Raw genomic sequence first — 19,318 nt, 5'->3', positions numbered from 1 at the left:
CATATATACACGCGTGTACGTCCATACCGTCTATATCGTGCATACACGTATATCGTCTTGGTGCCTCGAACCGCGGGAGTTTCGTCAGCAGACTGTTCGCAACGCCAGAGAGAGATCTCCACGGATTTTCCGGGGTACCGCACCCGGCCTCGTATCGTGCTACGCGCCGCAAAAGTGATTTAGTGCTGTAGTCAGTGATCACCAGGGAACACTTGTGGACTAATGTCGGTGCTCAGCTCAGTGCAGTGCCGTGACAAGTGGATAGATCGAACATCCTAAAAGGACAACCCCGGATTCACGGTGATCGGCAGCGTTCGCGAAGATGATCCTGACGCCGGATAGCAGCGCGCAGGCCACAGCGGCGACGTCCCCTGCCCCGGAATCGCCGATCTCCAGCATCTCGTCGCATGGCTCGCGAGCGTCGAGCGTGTCGCGCATGTCTTGCGTCTCCCAGAGCATGTCTAGCGCCTATCACGTGGCCCAGTTGCCCCATCATATCAGCCCCAACATGCCTACCATGGACTCGACCGTTTCCTCGGCGAAACCCGAGCCCGAATTGAACATAGGTACGACTCGTGTGCCGATTTTCTATAGCGTTTCTCGGTGCCTTTTTCCCCGACGACACTTTTTCTTAAATTACTAATCGCGAATGTAGCGAATGTCGCGCGGGCCCCGTCGACTCGCTCGACAGATACCGAGCTCGTCGGGCGCAGAAAAATAATCGCGGAGCCGTGACAGCCGAGTGAAAGCAGAAAGTTGTAACACGGCGATGCTGTAACTCGCCGCCGCCGCCGCCGCGCTCGAGAGAGGAGAAAGTGTTCTTCTTTCTCTCCCACCTTTCTCCCAGGCCGCGCGCTCTCGCCACGTGCGGGAGCGAGCGCGCACACGTCGCCGCCGTCAGTGAACCGAAGTGTAATGGACTTCTTTTTCTCTTCTATTGCAGAATTCGACGGGACCACGGTGTTGTGCCGGGTTTGCGGCGACAAGGCGTCCGGTTTTCACTATGGAGTACACTCGTGCGAGGGCTGCAAGGTGAGTCCTAACTGCAACGCTATACCGCGGGACAAGCGATACGCGGCTCCGATCAGCAGTTTCTGGTTTTATTGTCCTCGTCCACGGTGTCGACGACGGCTGAAAACGCGCCGGGCATACCGCGTTGCCAGAAGCCCTGGTCGGAGTCGACGTTCTCTTCGATCGAGTTCTTCCTCCACGGCCGGGCTGACGCCGCTTTCGGTCAGCTCGGCGGTGGAAAAGCATCGAACGCTGTCGGATACGCGACGCCATGTGGCCAGGAAGTGAACGGAGCTTGAATGTGAATGTACGATGCGACCAAGGCTACGGAGAAGCTATCGACCGAGCGCGGCTCTCGACCTTGTGCACGCGGAAATTGCGAGACGTTTACGCCGATCCTTGACGTTGCCGCCTCGACCGGTCGGTCGGACGAAAAATCCCGCCAAGGACCCGTTTCTTCTGCTGACGTCGTCGCGAATCAAGGCTCAAAAATCGCGAGAATTAGGAGATCCTTAAACCGTCGAGACGATCGTATCCCCTGTCCGCATTAGCATACAAACGCGCGCGGTTTACAATTTTGGATTCCAAACGCGCCGCAGAACCGAAAGTCGTGCCGGACAGGAAATCGTGAAAAATGACCGATGGAACAGGATACGCGGTCGCGAAACGTTCTATTTTTCCCCGGAAAATGGAATCGAGTCTCGGACAATAGGTCGAACGGCGGTTACGCAAGGGGAGCGTGAAACGCGGTGGAATTCTTTGACGACCGATATCCTTCGGGCATTCGGAAAACGCGTGAGAAGGGGCCGGGACAGGTAGACTCTCTCGGACCTTTCGTTGGAATTCGCTTTTGTGCCGGTGGTTTTCGTGTGGCCGGGCTCGGGCCGGCCGCCTGGAAAATCAGGCCAGGTACGTGTAACAGAGAACGCGCATCCGTCTAGGCAACTTCCTGTCCAGCTTCCAGCAGTCTTCCTCCCATTCATCTCCTGTCTTCTTCCTTTCGGATCGACCGCGAGACGAGATCATTTTCGCCGAATCTCCTCGATCTCGATTCATAAACGATCCCCGGCGAGAGATAAGGCGGAATAAAGACTGGAGCGACGTCGATCGCGGCTCGTGTCAATCGGGAGAAGAAATCTCTCGCGGCGAAACCTCAAATCGAATGTAAATCGTTCACCTCGAGACTGATAATTACATCCCGCGAAGGCCAACGTCCTCGTGATCGTCATTGTGCGACTTCAAGGAGGCGGTTTGGTGGGGGCAGCACAGGCTGCGAATTCGTTTCGAGAAGTGGTAGAACGCTGCCACCTCCACCGTCGTTCTGCCACCTCCACGTAGCCGCGGCGCCGGTGGTGGGAGTCGCTTCGCCAGGTGTGTTAATCGGTGACTCGACGCTGGCAGATCTTCTTCGTGCGTCGACCCGATGACTTCGGCCGCGGCCGAGAGCTCCCTCTCGCATCGACAATTTCTCGCTGGCTTCCGTCGACGATCAAATCCTTAGTATTCTCAATTGATTCCGTTGCCCAAACGTAAGCAACGCGGATGGTCGATAAACGATCTTCGACTTTTATTTACTACCTCGCAACCGCAACTTTCCCCGAGTAGGTCGGTAGGACACCCTCGATGCCCAGGGGTTCGCCCCTAAAATCCTCGACGATGATGTCTCTCGGCCACCGATTCGAAAGAAAGAGAAAGTGGGCCGGAGGGATCCCGAAAAGCCAAAGAGATGATCTGCTGACCGCGGGAAAGAGAAAGTGTCCCCGGCTTCCGGTGTTGCCGTTTAACCCCCGCCGACTGGTGGTGTCCATTGTCGGTTTCGGAAGGGGAACGGGATCGTGCGGCCATCGTCATCATCCCGACGATGGTATCCGGTGTAGGATATTTTTTGGTCTAGGCCTAACCCCCCACCAGGGAGCCACGAAAAGAGCGGCGGAGGCGGCCCGGGGCTGGTTGACTGGGTCAGTAACTTATGCCGGTGTAGCAGGCCGAGTCGTCGTCGAGTGACCTAGCCGCTAGCGGTAGAGACTGTCTTATGGTACTGGAAGAGGGGCCCGTGGAAAGGGAAGAGAACGCGGAAGAGTGTTGGATATCTTTAAGACTGGGTCGCTCGGTCGCACTGCTGTGTTGCACTATTTCGCCATAGCGACTCGCGGCGGCCGCAAGCTACTTTTCCCCGCTCGGCTCGCTTCGGTTCCAGCTCTCCCCGTGCAGCTTCGGGCAGGTTCAAGGAGTCGCGTGGCCTCCCCTCCCGCACGTTTCTTTCGAAAACTCGGACCACCCGGTGAATTTCCTTTCCTCTAGCCGAAAGGCCGCCGTTCCGACGATATCGAGAATATTTTTGGCGCGGGTGTGTTCGAAGCGGGTGTAACCAGGTTTCTGCTCGCGGCGCGCCGGAGGAAGCGCCGAGAAAATTCCGTGGCCCGCGCTGGCCCAGATTTCGCCGGGACGTTGCCCTCCCCATGACACTTTTCGTGCACGCGTCACTGACCTGAGCTCAGTTTTACGGCACGAGAGACTCTCGTTGCCGCAATCACGTGGCAACGATAACCGCGCGATAAAAGACACGGCATCCCGGCGACGCGTTCGAATAACCGGCTCAATCCACGAAACCCACCCCCGAATCTGATCACCGGCCACCCCTCCGGCTTATGCAAAGCCGCGCCACGGCCGCTCCCCTAATCTGGTTCCACCGTATCTCCCGGCACTCATCAGCGGCACATTTTCCCCCCGTAGCCGGCAGTCGCGCGCGCGCGCGCGCGCCTAATCGCTCCGTGTTTCCGATTTCCGTCGCGATCGAAAGTTTCCCGCGAGAGATCCCCGGATCGTCCGACCACCCACCCTCGCCCCGGCTCCTGTCCGGGAGAGACAGAGCCTCGACCGGGAGCTACACACTAAACGACGAAAAATAAGGATTTTTCTTTTTCAACGTCGACGTTCCTCGGTAAATCTCCTCCCTGGCGGGACAATCAACGGTGGAGGTGCGCGCCGACTCTTTTTCCGGAGGGTTGAAACCAGGCGACCGGTGCATTAACCCTCCGGTCGTCGACCCCCGAGCCAGTTACGTCACATGGCTGTTCCCTCCTCCTTCTCCACCACCACCACCCCCCTTCCCATCGGCCGCACTCCTCCTCCTCCTCCTCCTCCTCCTCGAGGCCCCCTTCTACCGCCGGCAGACCCCTTCCCGTCCTCCTGCCCCTCCTTCATCCTCGATCTCCTCCACCTCCACCACCTCCTCCTCCTCTTCCGCGTCAACCCCCTTCCCCGCCGCTGTTGAACTCTCCCTCCCTCGGCTAACCGTCATTTTTGATGTCGTAACGAATCGTGATCTCATTTTCATTTGATTGCGCGGGTATTTCGGTGCTCGGTTGGGGTTACTGACCCCGGTGCATCTACTTTAGAATCGGGTCAGCCGCTTATTATCGTGGTAGGTGTTCGCTCAACGCGGTATCTCCGGACGGCCGGAGCGCGCGGCACCGCTTTAAGATAACGCCGCCCGCCCCGCCGCGCGCAATCGAACCTCGCTCTCTCTCGCTCTCTCTCTCTGTCTCTCTCTGTCTCTCTCTCGCCGCGATAAACCACCCCGTGAAACACGACACCCCGTGCGAGAGATGCCGACGAGGCGGTCTCGCATCGGCTGCCTCGGTTTTTCGGGGTCAGCCGATTCGCGTCCGCCGCCTGCCCGCTTCCCATCGAATCACAGATGTCTCCCGACTTGGAAATAGAGATTTGTCCGTCGTCCGTCGATTTCGTCGCGCGGCGAAGGATCCGCTTGGTTCGGGCGACGGCTTTGTTCGCCGGCCACCGGAAATCGTGACAATGCGCTCTGCCGACGCTGCGCGAGTAGAAAATGGTTCGTGCGATGACCTCGGCGGTCGACTTCCCCGGTATCGATGCCCGGGGAATAGAGCAGCGAACTGTTCGAGGTCAAACGAGAGTATTAAAACTGGTCGGTCAGCGGCACCGTTCCTTCGCTGCCGGGTTTGCCAGATTACAGATCATTCCCACCGGCGTCTCCAATGTTTTCCGCGGCATCGATCGTTTCGAATTCACTTCGACGAGATTTACGGGATTATTCCGCGTCGAGTTTCCCTCGCGGCAAAAGTAAAATTTTCCAGTTACCCTCGAGACAATCGGAGTCGCTGTAACCGATCCACGCTTGATTCGATTAATTAAATCGAATGGAAATTGACGAGTGTTTCACGTTTTGCTGGTCTTAATGAAATTTCAAGATTCAATAGAAGATTTAATTAACAGATTACGGAGAACGAGACTGTCCGATTTATTCTACGCATTGTGACATACATTAGTGATCTTTTCACAGCTTTCTTGAAAGTGTCAATGAAATATATTAATTATTAAAGTAGTTGTCACAATTTTAGTATACGCATATTGAATTTTATATCATTCAAACAAAATATAATTAAAAATACTCTGTCGTTAATGTATCAAGACAGCATGTGTTAGACTTGAACGATAGACTCATCAATAAGACGATACTGTAATTGAAACAGATAATCCGTGCAACTATAATTCTCTCAGAGAACAGTGAAAACGTGAAACGAGTAGAATTTTTCCGCGAGAATGAACGACGCCCCGAAAAACGGTCCTCGTAGCCGGTTTAACCGCGGGCTCACGAAAAATGGCAGAGCGCTATCACGTTCTGCCGGTCGAGGAGCCCCGAAACGGTTGACCTAACCCGGGCGATCCAGGAAAATTTTCCACGGTCCCGGTGGTAGGGATGACGGAAATTTTCCGCGCGATTTCCCATGGTGCGCGGATTACGCGATCAGCATCTCTGACCTCGGCGATCGACTTGGCCGATACATCGGCGTCCGGAGAGTCCGGGGAGCAGAGCAAAGCAAGCTCGAGTAGCGCGAATTCTTGGGGTCGTAGGTGCGCGTCGGAGCGAGCGAGTACGCGCGAGCGGTTAATGCCCCCGAGCGAAGCGGAGAGTATATCGCGGCGTTTCGAGTCGCGGCGCATGCGCCCGCAACGGCGCGCGCATTATGTACGTCACCGTTACTCCGTTTCGTGTCCTGTGCCTCCCCTCGCCGGCCCTTCCCCTCCGGTCGGTCGTCGACGTTACCCCGGTATCTCTCGGCGACTCGGCGAGAGTCCCTCTCTCTCCCTCTCTCTCTCCCTCGTCGTCTTCTGGTCCTTCTTTGTTGACTCTGCTCTCCTTCTCCCGCCCCGGTTCTCCGTCTTCGTTCCCCTCCGCGGCCTGCCCGCCCGTGGGAGCAGATACGCTCGTCCTCCCCTCCCGCGCCCCCACCCCGGGGCCGGCTCGGGACCCCCCACCCCTGGGCGGCGATCGCGCGCTCCGGTCGTTGGCCCCGCGACCACGTCGTGTGTATATCCCACACTCTCCTTACCTACATCTGTATGCGCTCGCGTGTACGCGCGCCGCGGCACCGGCTCCGCGAGAGTGCAGACATGCACCGATGCACATGCACGCGAGAGAGAGCCCGCGCCCATGCCCCATGCCCGAGCTCTCGCGCCCGTGCCCGAGCCCGAACTCGCTCCTTTCGCGGAAAATAAAAGCGAACCGGTGAACGTGACTCGCGGTGGCCGCGGACCGAGCGCGCCGCGGCCGGGGTTGTTGCACCCTGAAACGAACCCGTCGGCGATATCACGCTCGGCGACGATTAGCTCGCTCTGAAAATACGGACAGCTTGATTTTCGGCTACGATAATCCGTCGGACCGCTCGCGCGATTTCTCGCCCCGACATCGTACAATGCCGATAGAGAGAGGAGGCCTCGAATTTCAACCCCTAACTTCCACGACGCCTGAAATCCAAAGCGTCGAAAGTTTCTCCCGCGGTGTTTTCGGGCTATTTTTCGCGAGGCGGCGGGCCACGTTCCCAGGCGGGATCGGCCGATAGCGATCTCGTGTTTGCACTTTCCGTGGATGTGACACAATGGAGGCGCGTGCGCCGGCGAACGTAAGTCGCGGAAGCACGCGAAGGTGGTCGCCCCCTGACCTGTCAGGGGGAATGCACGGTTTGAGAGATCGATGCACCGCATTCTCCCACAATCCCACCCATCCCCCCGGCCGGTCCCACCTCCGCCGGATTCCCGCCAACCAAGGGGTTCAACAGGGGTTGCTGGCCTCGTCCGGGACGGGAGCTCGCGACCGATAACTTCGCCGTTTCCGAGAGCCGATCTGGTCGCGTGACAATAATAGTCCGCGACCGAAAAAGATCTGCGCGCGGAGTGCGCACCGCAGCGACGGTCCGTTCCCATCACCGAAAAGTCTCTCGCGTCCCCCCGTCATTTTCCTCCAGCCGACGACGAGGTTTCAGCCACGGGAAAAATTTCGAACGGAAACGGGCGGCCGGGCAACGCCGCTCGGCGGGGAACTTAACATTGGCAACGCTGACAGTTCATTGACTTGCATCGAACGCGTGCACCGATTGACAGGCCGGGCGCGGAGGTGCAACGGTACATCGTTCTCTCGTCTCGGGCTGTGCACGAAGTTGAGGTAGGCGAGGTCGCGTGTCTGACGTCACGAGAGAGTCACTTGACGACGAGTGTCGCCAATTCCGTACGCATACGTGCATACACGCGCGCATGCGCTCGCTGACACCGTGCGCGAGATACGCGACGACCACGACCACGGCGACGACGACGGCGACGACGACGACGACGACGACGACGACGACGACGACGACGAGAAACGGTAGGAACGACGACGTTCCACGCGTCGTTCGTTACGTAACCGAGCTCCGAGGTCGTTGACCGATACGCGGCCGGGAAGTTCCTCTGCCCTGACCTACCTCTTTTCCCATTCTCAATTAGCGGCTGCCGCATGAGAAACCCACCGAGCGAGAGAGTCTCTCTCTCCTTTGTGTTCGCGCATCTGTTCCATCGATCCGCGATCTAGAAAATCAAAACGCCAGAATTTTCGACAAATTTTGCTTCGCGTCGCGTTGGCGATCGGAGAGGGTGGCTCGTGTGTGGAGGGATTAAACGACGTTTGATTTTAATTAGTCGACAGTTTGCGCGGTTCCCTCGAGGGGTATGGCCTCGTAGCCGATGGGGGTAGGTTCGTTGGTCCGGGTCGTCGCAGGGTTTTTTTTCGGTTCCCGCGTTTATCCGCGTCCAACGGCGCGAGTATCGACAATAAGCGAGGGCAGGGCGGGCCAGTCCGGGAGGGTAGTTCCTTACAGAATGCGGCAGGGAGAGGAGGGAAGGAACCCGTTAGTAGAGCGCTCGAAGCGCGCGAGCCTGTACGGTCGCGCGCGCGGCGCGGCGCGGCTTGGCTTGGCTCGGCTCGGGTCGGCTCGGGCTGTTCGAGGGAGGAGGACAGCGACAGCGGAGGGTTCGCGAACGGGACAGTCGGTGGGACAGGGACCGAGATAGAGGCCGCGGTAGGGAGAGAGACGGGAAGCGCCAGTGCGCGCAAGGGGGACTCTCACTTTCACGCGGTGAACTGCGGGTGAACGTCCGGGAATTGGGTCAGAGTGTCCCCCACCTCGCCGAGCCAGAGGCAATGTGCCGAGGCTCTATGCTCTCTGTGCTAGAAAGAGCCAGTCCACAGCCAAGCTCCGATACAAACGGTCGCTTCTTTTCCCCCCACCTACCCGAAACTCGCGTTTCGACTCGCATGATCGTACGGTCGAACAGTTACGGTCGGTTCGCTGGTGAGTTTAGTGGTTTCGGCGAGCGTGCGGCTCTTATCAGTGTATTCGCACGGGACTGTGACAAGGTTTCGAGCGACCCGCTCCCTCGCGCGCCGCCAGTTTTATCTTCTCGGCCGCGCGATCCGTCGAGGCCCGTTCGACCGACACGCGAACCGCCGCGGCAACGAGATCGGAGGATCCAACGGGAAGAGATCCAACGGTGCCCCGCGTGTGCCGCGCCGCACCTGATCTCACGCCGCTTCTTCGGTACTTCTCCGGTGTGACAAAACGAAAATAAAAAAAAAACAAAACAAAACGCGCGGGACACTGAAACAGGTGAATTAATGGGGTGCTTGTGCGAATGTGACCTGGCCACCCCGCGTACGGGGACCAATTGCTCGTCGGGGTCCTCCTCGGACAGTGACGGTCAGACTGACGAGGGTTTCGTTGGTGATTCGCAGGGATTCTTCCGGCGGAGCATTCAGCAGAAGATTCAGTACCGGCCCTGCACCAAGAACCAGCAGTGCAGCATCCTGCGAATCAACAGGAACCGCTGCCAGTATTGTCGTCTCAAGAAGTGCATCGCTGTCGGCATGAGTCGCGATGGTGAGTCTATCAACAACAGTTCGTTTCTCTCCTCTGTACCCTCGGCTAACTTTCGCTGCCAGTTCCGCCTCCGAGCAGACCTCTCTAGACCTACCGTAAGGCGCGGGCGCGCGCGCGCGATCGTTTCCTCGCGCGGATCACGGCGACGCGAAACTCTCCGAATAACAGTGGCAAAACCGAAAATCGCGGCACTTTCCCTGGAACGAGCGCGGGACGGAGTCGACGGTGTAACGCATTTCTCCGAAAGAGTAGAGTTTCTAAAATCTAGAGTGGCGGGTCATTGACCGTTTGCGTAACGCGGCTCCCCGCGACACGGCAAGAGTGTCGCAACGGGCGAAAGTGGCCAGTTCGCCGTTTGAGAAAGCAGCCGCGATTATCCCCGATCGAGCCGCGACGAGCGTGCTTTCTTTTCGAAACATGGCCTGGTCCTCGGGTTCCCTCCCTGTGACCTCTTTCGGCGCGAAACCCCGCGAGTAGATTCGTCCGGCGCGCATCGGACCCGCCGCCGGGGTCAACGACACGGTCGACGCGCGACCGCCGCGCGGCCGCCCGCCGCGGGTTAGCTGCGTCTCCTGCGGTCTGATCTATAACCGTCCGCGTCCACTTATACTTAAACCGAGCGGACGCCCGCGATCGAGAGGGTTGCATCGCTGGAGATGCGACCGTTCGCGACGCGTTCTCTTATCCGACTCTAATCGACATTCTTCTTCTGCGAACGTCGTCGCATCGTAGATCGAGCAATTAGAACCGAGTGCATCCATTGTTCGTTTTGAAGAAGAAGCTTCGAGAATTCGAGAGAGAAAAAAAACAAGTCCGCCGATAGGCAACGTGGACTCTGCGGGGTCAATAGACGGGCATTGCTCGGCTTGCATGCGGCTCCACGTCCGTAGAAAGAGTACCGCTACTCGCCGCTACGTACCCGGTGACCCTTCCACCTCCTTCTACGACTCGCTTCCCCTCCTTTCCTAGACGCGTACGCCGTCGCGTCATCTCCCTCTCCCCAGACGCGTCGAAGCGATCTCCTCGTCGGCTCTCCCCCCACCGAGCGACCCGAGTGACAACGCGCCGTCGCGTGGCGCTACGCTCCTTGCGGAGACCTCGCGAACCTCGTCCCCTACGCGGTTGCGCTCTACCCCCACGCCGTCGCTCGTCGCACCTCCCCTACGGCCGTGTCTCTCCCCTCCAACGGTGAACCACCTGGCGGTCTGGCGCATGCTCCTCTCCAGTCGGCCCGTCAAACCGACGTGGCTGGCTTGCCCGCCACGCAATTCGCGGCTGGACACCCGCGGGGAAACTGCTGCTCTCCGTTCCGTCGTTCTCACGATCGCCTCGGACGGTACTCGGTGTCGCGGACCACATAGGACCCGCCAACGGCGCGATGGTACATGACCGAATGATGGGGTGACTCTCCATGGGGCGACGCGTTCATTTCGAAGGTTCACGGACAGGCCTCGGCGCTGCGAACACGTCTCCCACACGGTTTAGCGAGGCTCTCCCGTCGGTTAGGTTTGTACGTGACTCGCAGCATACGTCTCGCGACCGCGATGACCTCTCCTGCCGTGACCCGGCCAGGGTCAGACCCTGTGCTCGAGTGTGTCCGAACGTCCCGATCGAATCCGGTACAGAAGTGTCCGATGGATGAACGGTTATTATAGTCTAGCCTGTCGTCGAATTCCGTGGACGGAGAAAGAGCGAGAGCAGAGAACGATATCCGGCGACAGAGGGATCGATCGTCCGTGAGCAGATAAGTCTTAGGACGGCAGCTGGTGACAGGGCAAATAGCCAGAGCAAGGGGTTGCCCAAGGTCGTCGAGGGTAACTTACCCCCGGCGAAGGAAGTTCGCATCTGCGCACGGGACAGAGAGTCACCTCTGACAACGAAACCCCTCTCTCTCTCTTTCTCTCTCTCTCTCTCGTAACACATCGTTCCATCTCTTCTCCGGTCGTGTCTGCTCTCTGTCGCATTCAACGACGAACACAAAGAGACGATCCATACATAGCCGGTCGCGCGTTACACAGGTACGCGCACCCTCTCCTCCGGCGTGCGGTGGTCGCGGCGACGCTCGGCGCGTACATTCGCTCGCTATATAGTGTATGTATATAGGTCGGCGGTACGCCTCGTGCGGCTGTCGCTGAAACCAAGTTCAAGGCCAAAGGCTCAGCAAAGGCCACAATCGTGGCCGGTGGTGGGAGTCGTTGATGGCTGAATAAGTGGAGGGGCTGTTGAACGCAACCCGCGGAACATCACTCAGTCGGCGGTGATGCTGTCTCGCGTCCGCACGCGTCGTGCTGTCGCGCTCCTTTCTTGAACCGCATCGTCGTAACAGGCCGCCTTTGCGCGCGTGTGTGTCTGGCGGCGCGCCGTCCACGCCGCACTTACCGTTTGGAGTGACTTGCGGGATATACACAGCGAGTCAGCCGAGAGACCGCAGTCCAGGAGTTCCTCCTGGCAGCCACCGTTGTTGTTCCTACGGGAGAGACATTGGTGCCGAACGCGATCAGACAACCCGGGGAGATACACATGACCAGTGAGACGTATGGTGCGCCGTTCGCGCCCACCAACCGCCGCCGGTAGTGATTAGTGTGCCCATGGGGAGAGAGATATAGTTTGATTTTATTTGTCGTGCCCAGTGCAGTTTATAGTACGAACACTCGTGTCGCATACGGAGACGCAAGTTAGGAACCGCTGGTTTTTCACAACCGTCATGGGAGACGAGTTGCCCATACTGAAGGGAATCCTCAACGGAGTTGTCAACTACCACAATGCACGTAGGTGTCCTTCTCGGGCTCTAGGTGTTCCGCGAGAGATCCACGGTGTGTGCCGCGACCGCGTTCCCTTTTACCCCCTTACGGAGTCTCGCACGCTCGCTCGCTCGCTTGCTCCGGCGCTGGGTCGGTCGCGCGCGCGGACTTTCTATCGGAGGATTCGTAGCACGAGGCCAACACGGTTAGGAGCCGGCGCGCACTTTCATTTCTCGCGCGAGAAAGTCGTGCGCTTTCCCCTCTCGATTTTTTTTCTCGTCGGCCCGAACCGTCCGGCGAGCCAGGCCAGGTCGGCCCGGGCCCGTACAGGCCCGTATCTGGTGCGCCGATAAGTCTCGCGGGAGAGAAGCGTGCGTAGCGAGCGCGCACTCGGCCACCTTAGGGACCGCGGAGACCGCCGTGACCGCGGCGGAGAAGAGGTGTATCCAGCCTCGCGGGACACTCTCGGCTCTCCTCTTTTCCGCGTATTCGGATCGAACCGCTCGCGCCCGCGAGTACCGATGCGCCCGAAGGCCGTCCCGAGCAGCGATACGACGCCGTGTCCGTTGCATGATTCATCCATTGATCGCATTAACTATTCATCGACGTGTCCTTCGCTCGCTTCTGCTCTCCGCCACCGACGCCGAACTTTGCGCCTCCTCTCTCTTCCTGCCTTCGTCGCGTTCGCCTTCGCCCTTCGTCGTCGTCGTCGTCGCCGTCGCCGCGTCCTCGTCGTCCTCGAAGCCGTCTAACGCATTCGACTCCCGTTTTTGCTTATAGCGGTGCGATTCGGCCGTGTGCCCAAGCGCGAGAAGGCCAGGATTCTGGCTGCCATGCAGCAAAGCTCCCACAGCCGTTCTCAAGAGAAGGCAGTAGCGGCCGAGCTGGAGGACGAGCAACGGCTACTCGCCACCGTTGTGCAAGCTCACCTCGACACATGCGACTTCACCAGGGACAAAGTGGCTCCGATCCTCGTGAGAGCTCGAGAGACGCCCAACTACACCGCGTGTCCACCCACCTTGGTGAGTAAATTATTCCTTTTTACAATCGTCCGACGTCTCTGTTCGTCTCCGTCTCGTTGCGAACGATGCCGCGCGAAACCGTTTCGTTACGTCGTCGAATCCATCGACCACGGTTCCGTAAAATGCAACGAGACAGTGTCATCGGTTTTTCATCGCGCCTCGCGTGTCGCCCGCGGACTCGAGTCGATTTTAATTATGCTAAACGATCGCGTTAACGAGTGTCGTGCCAGTCGATTACTTTTTTTTTTTTCTTTTTTCTTCGTCCCCGGAATATTACGTCGTTCGAGGGTCGATCGGTGATTCTTCAAAGTTCGTTTTCGCGTCGGAGCGCCGAGCCTTGGGAAGGCGTTCGCTTCACGCGGAAGTCGCGAACCGGTCGTCCTCGACGGAGACACTTCCTCGAACCTCTAGGAAGCGGACGCGCGCGTCTCCCCGCTCGCGTACCGTGTCAACGACCTTGGATCGCGACCGATTGCTAATCCCGGCGTTCGTTTTCCGGCTTGTTGCAGGCATGCCCCCTGAACCCTAACCCTCAACCACTGACCGGCCAGCAAGAGCTGTTGCAAGATTTCTCGAAGAGGTTCTCACCGGCGATCCGCGGCGTAGTGGAGTTCGCGAAACGCATTCCTGGCTTCAGCCTGCTGGCACAGGACGACCAGGTCACGCTGCTGAAAGCCGGCGTGTTCGAGGTGTTGCTGGTCCGACTAGCCTGCATGTTCGACGCTCAAACGAACAGCATGATCTGCCTGAACGGGCAGGTGCTCAAGCGAGAGTCCATCCACAATAGTAGTAACGCCCGGTTCCTCATGGACTCGATGTTCGACTTTGCCGAGAGAGTGAACTCGCTGCGATTGTCGGACGCCGAGCTGGGCCTCTTCTGTTCCGTGGTGGTGATAGCCGCGGACAGGCCCGGTCTACGCAACACGGAGCTCGTCGAGCGCATGCACAACAAGCTGCAGAACGCCCTCCAGACCGTGCTGGCGCAGAACCATCCCCAGCACCCGGACATCCTCAGAGAGTTGCTCAAGAAGATCCCCGACCTGCGGACCCTGAACACCCTCCACTCGGAGAAGCTGTTGGCGTTCAAGATGACCGAGCAGCAGCAACAGATGCAGGCCCAACAGCAGCACCAACAGCAGCAGCAACAGCAAACGCAACACGTGATCAGCGCCCAACAACCGCAGCAGCAGCAGCAGCAGCAGCACTGGCCGATGGAGGAGGAGCCGTCGGCGTCCTGGGGCTCCGCGTCGGACGTGACGCTCGACGAGGCCGTCAAGAGTCCCCTGGGCAGCGTGTCCAGCACCGAGAGCACCTGCAGCGGCGAGGTCGCGTCTCTGACCGAGTACCACCACGTGGCTCCGCCGAGCGGTCACCACGCGTCCAGCGCGCCCCTGCTCGCCGCCACCCTGGCCGGAGGCCTCTGTCCGCACCGACGACGAGCGAACTCGGGCAGCACGAGCTCCGGCGACGACGACCTGCACCGCGCCTCGTTGTCGAAGACGCCGCAGCCGCCGCAGTGCCCGCGGTTCCGCAAGCTCGACTCCCCGAGCGACAGCGGCATCGAGTCCGGCACCGAGAAGCCCGACAAGCCGGCCAGCAGCAGCGCCAGCAGCGCGCCGACCTCGGTGTGCTCCAGTCCGCGGTCCGAGGACAAGGAAGTGGAGGACATGCCTGTGTTGAAGCGCGTGCTCCAGGCGCCGCCGCTCTACGACACCAACTCGCTGATGGACGAGGCGTACAAGCCGCATAAAAAGTTCCGAGCGCTCCGGCAGAAGGACAGCGCGGAGGCCGAGCCGGCCGTGATCGTCCAGCACACGCAGTCCCAGCTGCACCTGCACCTGACCTCGCCGCCGGCACGGAGCCCGTCGAGCCAAGTGCAGGCCCAGTGCCCGCAGACCGCCAGCCTGCTCAGCAGTACGCACTCGACCCTGGCCAGGAGCCTGATGGAGGGACCGCGGATGACCGCCGAGCAGCTCAAGCGCACGGACATCATCCACAACTACATCATGCGCGGCGAGACCAGCCCCAGGTCGCCGGCGGTGTCGCCGTCCCCGGCCGAGCAGTGCGCCTCGACGACCACCATCACCGCGCGCTCACCCCAAGGATCTCAAGGATTGCTGCAGTGCGCCACCGGCAACTACTCGACGACCAGGTGGCCGGCCACGTCGGTGATCACGACGACGACCGGCGCCCGGCAGCAGCAGCAGCAGCAACAGCAGCAACAACAACAACAACAACATCAACATCAACAACATCAACAACAGCAGCAACAGCAACAGCAGTCTTCCTCGGACTACCTCATGGTCGGGAACTCGCCGGCCTCGTCGCCCAGATACCTCTCCGCGGCGGCGTCGAGTAGTACGAGCACGAGTCCGAGGCCCACCTCGAGTACGGCGGCGACGTTGATGCTGTCCGGCTGTCCCAGCAACATGATGGAGCTGCAGGTGGACATCGCCGACAGCCAGCAGCCGCTCAACCTGTCGAAGAAGTCGCCGTCCCCGTCGCCCAGGCCCCTCGTCGGACCCTGCAAAGCTCTGTCCCTCGAGGCGTAGTGCTCTCGCGACGAGAACACGCCAGCCCGTCGAGATCGTTGGTAACGCTCCCGCGGGACCACTCGGACCCGAGAGATATACAGAAGGAAAGAGATAGAGAGAGAGAAGAAGAGGGATAGAGAGAAAGAGAGAGAGAGAGAGAGATGGAGAAGAGACACAGAGAGAGAAAGAGAGAGAGAGAGATAGAGCGAGAAGAGGGCAAACCGGCTGCAGACGAACTCACGGCCGCGCGCCGCTTCTCGCGACTGCACCAGGGGAAGAAAAAAGTATGAAAGTGCCAGGACGCTCTGAGCGCGTGATAAACCAAATAATTTATTAATTTAAACTATTAATCGCTAAAGAAAACCTGCGCGACGACACGATGGGAGACGGCGGTGGGTGGCGGAAATCGCGTCCCGGGCCTACCTCCGCCTCGGCGAGCAGCGAGTCTGATTCACGATGGATTTCTGTTTTCCAATTGATACGAAAGAATTGTGCGGTGAGAACGCGGAATGGACACGGGACACAGACAGTGCCGTTCCGGGAGCAAAAGCAGTGCCGTGTGTAGGATTTACCTGTCTACCTAAAGGGAAGCTACCTAATCCGTTTACCTATATCTACCACCTTATCAGCTGCGAGCTACGTCGGCCGATCTATCCGATCTATCCGGGCGACGATGCCCGGGTCGGATAGCGTCTCTCATCCGAGGAACAGGGCCAACCTCTCCCCCGCGGTCCGGCGGGGGAGCGCCCGAATCCGCTGGTGGGAATTAACAAACGAGGAGGGAAGAGATAAGAAAAAAAGATTGAATGTTAAACGGAAATTAATAATCTATCTACATGTGATAATCATGGAAATCGCGCATCCTGTACAGTCTCCACCTCATTCATCGATCATCTTACTCTACTATAATTATTGAATATTATAAAAGTAATTAATATTATTGTAATATGTGTAAGGTATAATAATCGTAAAAGTTATCATCTTGTGTATGTGCGCGTAGGGAACGAAGAAGACACGTGTGTCGTCTGCGTGAGTCTGTGTGCGGTGAGAATCTGAGAAATCGAGAGCAAGAGAGAGAGAGAGAGAGAGAGCGAGAGAGAGAGAGGGAGAGAGAGAGAGAAAGTGGAGAAGAGTGCATGAAATCGACCAGGAAACAAGAACGAATGAGGATCACGTGAGCGTGCTTGTGCAAGTGAATCGGGGCAAAATTGCAAACAAATACGAAAACAGGCTTTTCAGTCGAATCCGACGTAGGAAGGCTCGATACTACTCTGTATATCATGCTCGCAAGCGAACGCGTCTTGCGACTCGAATTTCCAATGGAGAAACAGCAGGAGAAAAAAACGTTTCAATGTTTTGTTCACATGAGACTGACCCGGCCCGCCGCGGCCTCCGAGAGTTTCCAGTCAAAATGAAAAGAAAAAAAAAAAAGGAACGGGAATCTTCGATCGCGTCGCTCGATCGAACCCCGCGGGGTCCCGAGGATCGATCTCGTGGATCGATCGTGGATCGATCGGGGATCGATCGGGGATCGATCGGGCGTCGAGCGACACTCGTCTCTTCGAGCTTTAGCGACCAACGATCTCCTGGCAACGACATGGGTAGAAGGCTTAATACTCGTGAGACGAGGGTCGCGTTACGTGAGAGCGTGTGATTAGAGTGCGTGCGAAAGAACCGATTAGCGAGAGAGAGAAAGGGAAAGAGAGTGCGAGAGAGAGAGAGAGAGAGAGAAGAGCAGAGGCAGAGAAGTCGCGTGCAACTTTTCGGTAGAGATCCGGCATACGGCGCAGTGTAAATAGTAAATTTCGTAAGGCTAAGTCGTAGGAGCCGCGAGTTTGGACGAGTTTTGTTGCTTTCGTGAAAGAGAGATAAAGAGAGTGCGAGAGAGAGAGAGTGAGAGAGAAAGAGGTGAAACAGCGAAATATACGCGGCGGGCCGCCGCCGACGTGTTATTGAGACGCTCGCCCCGCCCCCCTTTTGCCCCTGATAGATACAGCAGAGAAACGCAGGAAAAAGTAAAAGAATACACTCACACACGAAAAATGTTACACACGTCTTTACACGCGTCGTACATGTACACGGGACACACACATCTATATACACACACACAGAGATGACACGTGCGAAGATAAATAGAAAGACGAAGTAAAGACGCGTGAGCATCATGAAACCAGCGAGCCGAGAATCCAATCGATGGAAGACAAAATATAAAAATATCGTGTAGGGCAAGGTTAAAACAATGCAATCCTAATCGCAAACGAAAACGACACACAGCTGAATCGGTCGATGCTTGGGCAAAGCTTAGGAGCCGTCTCTCGCTAGTTTTTTGAGCGCGGCTCTGCCGGAAAACCCGAACGGAAACACGCAAAAGCCCGCGGAACAAACTAAACTCTTGTTGTAGTGGAACACAAACATATACAAACACACAGAAAGAGAGAGAGAGAGAGATAAAGAAAGAGAGAGAGAGAGAGAGAGAGAGAGAGACACGCATACACGCTCTGTATATTTATTGTACTCGAGAAAAAGAAAAGTCATTCCCTTTACGCTCTGTGTATCACCGTTCTCTTACCGCGACTCGTTTCGCACCCCGAACACGCGTAGAACTCCTCGCCGCTGTCCGAACCCCGCCCCCTCTCCGCGGTCCCGGGCACCTCGAGCACCCGGGACCACCCTCCCGATCCTTTTGTCACACAAACACACACACGCACACGGCTAGCTGCTCCATCCCCTCTGATCGCCTACAGACACTCGGCCTGAGCTCGAGGAAAGTCGCGGGGCACGTGTTCCGCGCGCGTGTACCCGACGCCTCTCCCCAAATCAGCTCCTCCGCAAAACCGATCGAATCACCCCGAAGAAAAACACACACACACACACACGCGCGACCCTCTACGTTCCACGTCTATACAAAAAGAAAAACACACACATACACGGACACGCCTATTACACGCAAGGAAACGCGATGTTCTCGTATTCGTCGCCCTCCACAGTCCCACATGCATACGTGATTCGAGACCGACGTTTTTGTTTTTCATTTCCTGTTTGTTTTTTGTTTCCTCTCCGCCGACGTTCTCGCCACTCTTCGCCGAGACGGGAACGACGTACTCCCGAGTCCAGAAACACCCTCTTTTCCACCCCAAGCCCCGTCCAACGTACAATCCACCGTTGACCTGTCCTCCTATCCTTCTCCTCCCACCCTGCCCTCCCCCCTCCCCAGCCCCAAATCGAACTAGCGTTGATATTCGTAATACTTGTTATGCATAAACTACACATAATGATTATTATAGTAAACGATACATAAAGTATGATATATTTCTCTATCCATTAAGAAGGAGGATTACAAGCAGCTGTTGTTTCTGGTGGAACAATGAGAAACAAAGGCAGACAACAAAATCGTAATAATATCGATGAAAGAGAAAAAATACAAAATACCGAAAGTGTACTCTATTACATTGCAAAGGATACAACAAAAAAATAAAAAATACACGCAGCCCCGCATATTGCCCAGTGAGCACGACATTTTGTACGCTTGGGAGTTGTGAGGTCGTCTGAATAAACATTGTCTGGTGAATTATACAGAAAAAATATATATACACCTTGTCTATTATTTATGCGAACCCGAGATATGCTCCCTCGAATTGGATGCTGTTCGATCACGGCCGTCCAGGCTCGCGACGAGCACCGATTCAACAATCCGTTCGTCTATTCTTCGGTGGTCGTTCGATACTCGTTGCAGTTATAGTTAACGTCGTAAGAAAGTCATAGTCGGAGAATCGTACGGTTGA

The 19,318-nt window shown here is 57.4% G+C and overlaps 1 protein-coding gene across 3 annotated transcripts; it reads left to right on the top strand.

Moving 5' to 3' along the window:
• The first annotated feature begins 457 nt into the window (after positions 1–457).
• On the top strand, positions 458–18,937 carry E75 (ecdysone-induced protein 75). Of its 3 annotated transcripts, XM_078191318.1 has the most exons (5): positions 458–566; positions 944–1,032; positions 9,095–9,239; positions 12,761–13,002; positions 13,512–18,937. In XM_078191318.1, exons 1-5 carry the CDS (start codon positions 458–460, stop codon positions 15,552–15,554), a joined length of 2,628 nt encoding a protein of 875 aa, XP_078047444.1. In that variant the 3' UTR covers positions 15,555–18,937. The 3 variants fall into 3 exon arrangements, with proteins under 3 accessions (XP_078047444.1, XP_078047446.1, XP_078047445.1); XM_078191320.1 differs by lacking the exons at positions 458–566; positions 944–1,032; positions 9,095–9,239 and adding an exon at positions 10,507–10,745; XM_078191319.1 differs by lacking the exons at positions 458–566; positions 944–1,032; positions 9,095–9,239 and adding an exon at positions 11,181–12,007.
• The last annotated feature ends 381 nt before the right edge of the window (positions 18,938–19,318 follow it).

This window comes from Augochlora pura, chromosome 9 (assembly GCF_028453695.1).
Source record: "Augochlora pura isolate Apur16 chromosome 9, APUR_v2.2.1, whole genome shotgun sequence".
In the NCBI taxonomy this organism is placed as follows: Eukaryota; Metazoa; Arthropoda; class Insecta; order Hymenoptera; family Halictidae; genus Augochlora; species Augochlora pura.
This window is presented reverse-complemented; position numbering and strand designations above follow the sequence as displayed.

Bases quoted from the DNA above. Each gene is read 5' to 3' on its own strand.
- E75 (XM_078191318.1), top strand. From the start codon at position 458: ATGTCTAGCGCCTATCACGTGGCCCAGTTGCCCCATCATATCAGCCCC. The intron at 9,240-12,760 runs GTGAGTCTATCA...TTTTGCTTATAG, and splicing joins TGTCGGCATGAGTCGCGATG to CGGTGCGATTCGGCCGTGTG. The intron at 13,003-13,511 runs GTGAGTAAATTA...GGCTTGTTGCAG, and splicing joins CCGCGTGTCCACCCACCTTG to GCATGCCCCCTGAACCCTAA.